This window comes from Colobus angolensis, unplaced genomic scaffold (assembly GCF_000951035.1).
Source record: "Colobus angolensis palliatus isolate OR3802 unplaced genomic scaffold, Cang.pa_1.0 Scaffold442, whole genome shotgun sequence".
NCBI classification, from domain to species: domain Eukaryota; kingdom Metazoa; phylum Chordata; class Mammalia; order Primates; family Cercopithecidae; genus Colobus; species Colobus angolensis.
The window spans coordinates 622988-626892 of record NW_012117844.1 but is presented as its reverse complement, the minus strand read 5'-3'; the positions used below and the strand labels follow the sequence as shown (position 1 = coordinate 626892).

The 3905-nt window shown below is 35.0% G+C and overlaps 1 protein-coding gene across 1 annotated transcript in view; it reads right to left on the bottom strand.

Annotated features, from left to right (window-relative positions):
• The window catches only part of SMEK2 (SMEK homolog 2, suppressor of mek1 (Dictyostelium)), an 82943-nt gene that overhangs the window by 44948 nt on the left and 34090 nt on the right, over nucleotides 1-3905 (bottom strand). The window contains exon 9 of the mRNA XM_011957452.1: nucleotides 3056-3172. Coding sequence (XP_011812842.1) covers nucleotides 3056-3172 — 117 coding nt within the window. The remainder of the gene's footprint in view (nucleotides 1-3055; nucleotides 3173-3905) is intronic.

Genomic DNA, 3905 nt, shown 5'->3' with positions numbered 1-3905 from the left:
AAAAAAAAAAAAAAAAAAGACTATTTCATAATAATAAATAATACTGAGGCTTTGTCATTTTCACTCTCATTCAATCACAAGTACAGTGGGGTTTTCCAGAGGCTGCGTGACAAATCATATCACCACAGATTAAACGTAGAAGCTGCTTTGTGAATCTAGACACCTTCTATAAAGCAAGGTATTAGAGGGATTAGCAGAAAAAAAAAAAGTAAAAAATGGTACTCTTCTCACTAAATTTTTTGTTTTGAAAAAATTATTTTTTCATAAAAATTATATTGATTTCAATCTCAAGAAAATGTGGTGAAAAAAGTTCTATTATTTATGTTAACATATAATGGGTTATCATTTTTAAATGAATACTTTAAAAATTTGTTTTAATTTTCCATAAAGTAAATACCAATGGGTAAAACTCATATAAACAAAAGTCTAAGAATTATGCCCTAACCCTCTGTTGCAGCATGAATCCCCTTGTTTCAGTCTGTCCTCATTCCACTCACTGATCTAAAAACAAAAGATATTTTACTGGCTTCTATGAAACACACAATACTGTTATAGAAAAGAACAGTCTTGCAAAAACGTGGGTTTTTTTTACTCACTTGAAAGCATACTATATGCAAGTGATTACATACTGATATTAAAAGTTAAATAAAATTCTGAAACTGAAGATATTCTTGTAGTAATTCAATATAAGATAGCTAAACTATAGAACTGAATATACATTATTATAATATACACTTTCTCATCCATAATATAAGTCTATTACAAATTCACAACTTCAAAAACATGAAAAGAAATGGCATAATTACCATTACAATTTCAAGAGCAGGAAGAATTCCCAATTTTGCCAATGTTTTGAAAAATGCATCTCTGTTTTGAGGTTGTAATGTCTGAGAAAACGCACAAAATTCCTTGAAAAAATTAACCTGTAATGTTAGAAATTTTAGTGAGACATTGATAAACATACACTTGGGGCACACAATAGTAATAATCTACCATAGTGTGGTATTCACCCTTCTGAAGGATCTCATCTTTTTTGGAGTATCCTGGCTCCTCAAAACTACATTAAAAACAAATTAAAAACCAGCACCCCATTAAAAGTAAAACTTGCATTACTGGACGCTGCTAAGCAGAAAGAGAAATCCACCAATAAAAGGTAAATGTAAGCTGGCTTTCTGAAAGATGCATCATAAGCTGCTTTTTTCTTTTTTTTCCAGTGAATAGCAGTGTTTGACAACACATCTTTCTAAGTGAACCTTTGAAATATGTTGTTAGAACATTTTTCTTACTCCATTGGGACCTTATAGGTCAACAGTGATATTTGGTGATAAAAGGCAAATGAGAGTATGCATACTTTGTTTAAGATGCTGGATGTGCCTATTGGTCTATTAGTATGGAAAAATGCAAGATATACTTTTAATGGGGTGCTAGTTTTTAATATGTTTTTAAATGTTGGTTTTGAGGTGCCAGGATACTCTGAAAAGATGACATCTGGCGGGGCATAGTGGCTCGCGCCTGTAATCCCAACACTTTGGGAGGCTGAGGCAGGTGGATCACTTGATTCCAGGGGTTTGAGACCAGCCTGCCCAACAGATGAAACTCTGTCTCTACTAAATATACAAAAATTAGCTGGGCATGGCGGCACGCACCTGTAATCACAGCTACTCAGGAGGCTGAGGCAGGAAAATGGCGTGAACCCGGGAGGCGGAGCTTGCAGTGAGCGGAGATCGCACCACCGCACTCCAGCCTGGGCGACAGAGCGAGACTCCGTCTCAAAAAAAAAAAAAAAACATTGAAAATAACTAACAAACATAGAAAGCATAAAGCTAAGGACACATTACAAGATTAAACACAAAACACATAAAATAACTATAATTTAATTCAATGGTAACTCATGTAAGCATCAAACTAAAATTGGGAATCAAAAACTTTCCTTAAGAAGAGGATCGGACATGGTGGCTCATGCCTGTAATCCCAGCACTTTGGGGGGCCGAGACAGGTGGATCACCTGAGGTCAGGAGTTCGAGACCACCCTGAACAACATGGTGAAACCTCGTCTCTACCAAAAATACACAATTAGCCAGGTGTGGTGGTGCACAGAGGTTACAGTGAGCCGAGAATGTGCCATTGCACTCCAGCCTGAGCAACAAGAGCGAACCTCTGTCTCAAATAAACAAACAAAAGGAAGATAATTATAATTACCTTCTACTTAAAACTAAGGCATTTTTAATGTAAAAAAAAAAGTACTTTAAATTATAGCTCTACGTTCATTTTGTCCTTAAAATAGCTTAAGGGGAAAATTTAAATATATCAGTAGTGGGAAAACACAATATTGGTCTCATTATTAAACTTTCTTTTTAAATTTTTTTTATTTCCACAGGTGGTTGGGGAACAGGTGGTGTTTGGTTACATGAGTAAGTTCTTTGGCGGCGATTTGTGAGATTTTGGTGCACCCATCACCCAAGCAGTATACACTGCATCCTATTTGTAGCTTTTTATCCTTCACCCCCTTCCCACCCTTTCCCTGAGTCCCCCAAGTCCACTGTGTCATTCTTACGCCTTTGCTTCCTCATAGCTTAGCTCCCCACTTGTAAGTTGAGAACATATGATGTCTGGTTTTCTATTCCTGAATTACTTCACTTAGAAAAATAGTCTCTAATCTCATCAAGTCATTATTAAACTTTCATTCCTACTTAAAACATATTCTTTGAACAAACAAAAGCAAATTTTTAGTTATCCTAGGTAAGTACCTGACCTGTAAATCTCCTAAGGCTTGAAATTACATTTTATTAACACTTGAAATTTAAGACCAATATTTACAAATCTGATACTATTATAATCTGTTTATCTCAATACTGGTTTGAATATCTGGGTTTTTTTAACAATAAACAAAATCAGTTGCCACATATTCTAATTTGGTCAAAGTCACAACTAGTCAGAAATCTATTATTTTATTCCCAAGAAAGATTAAGATTATGTCATGTTTTTTCTCTCAACAATTTGCAAACACCACTTACTCTACAAGTAATTCACACAGAACCACAGCATTATTACTTACGTCATCACTCTGCTGAGCTTCTTGCATTACAAACTCTCGGACCATAGATGGACTAAATTCTACTAGATAAGAAAATATATCTGTAGCAGCTGATCTGACTTGCAAATCATCCATGCCCTGATAAAAGGAAAACTAGGTTACTTAAGAGACTGTTAACAAAAGTTATTCTCACATTTCTTTTTTCTTTTCCAAATCCATACACTAGCTCTCAACTTTTTGGATTAAGATGTTTTACTGCAATCAATATGCATAACCTCGCCAGTATGGTCTTCCTTTCTTTTTATAAATATTAAAACTTTTAGGCAATTCAATGATCAGTTTCTACAGATTTTTACCACTGCAAATAAATATTCAGAGATTTTAAATATAAGAATTGGCACAGGATTATAAGGCAATGCTTTACAAATGCTGTAAAAAATATAGGAAGGGGTTTTATTTAAATATATGTAAAATTTTGAATAATGTCTCCTACCCAAGACTTCAAAGTCTTCCAGAATCTGCCTTTTGTCCTGAATTTGCCAAGGTTACCCTTAGTAACTGTTTTATTTTCTGTGACTCATCTAATAGAGCATGCTTTTGAAAACTCTTTTTGGGCATTTCTACCCTTTGGTGCAACTTAGTTTTCTAAGGTAGTAATCCTAAATATTTTTCCCTTCCAACACATGAAGAGTATGTGACTGATAAGTTACAAAATCTTAAGGTGATTCTGAAAACACTCCCCAACCCAGCAGTTCTCAAAAGTGTGGTCCAGGGAATCCTGGTGAGAGGGGTCTAACATCCTTTTAGGAAGTATACAAGATTAAGACTATTTCATAGGCCGGGCACGGTGGCTCAAGCCTGTAATCCCAGC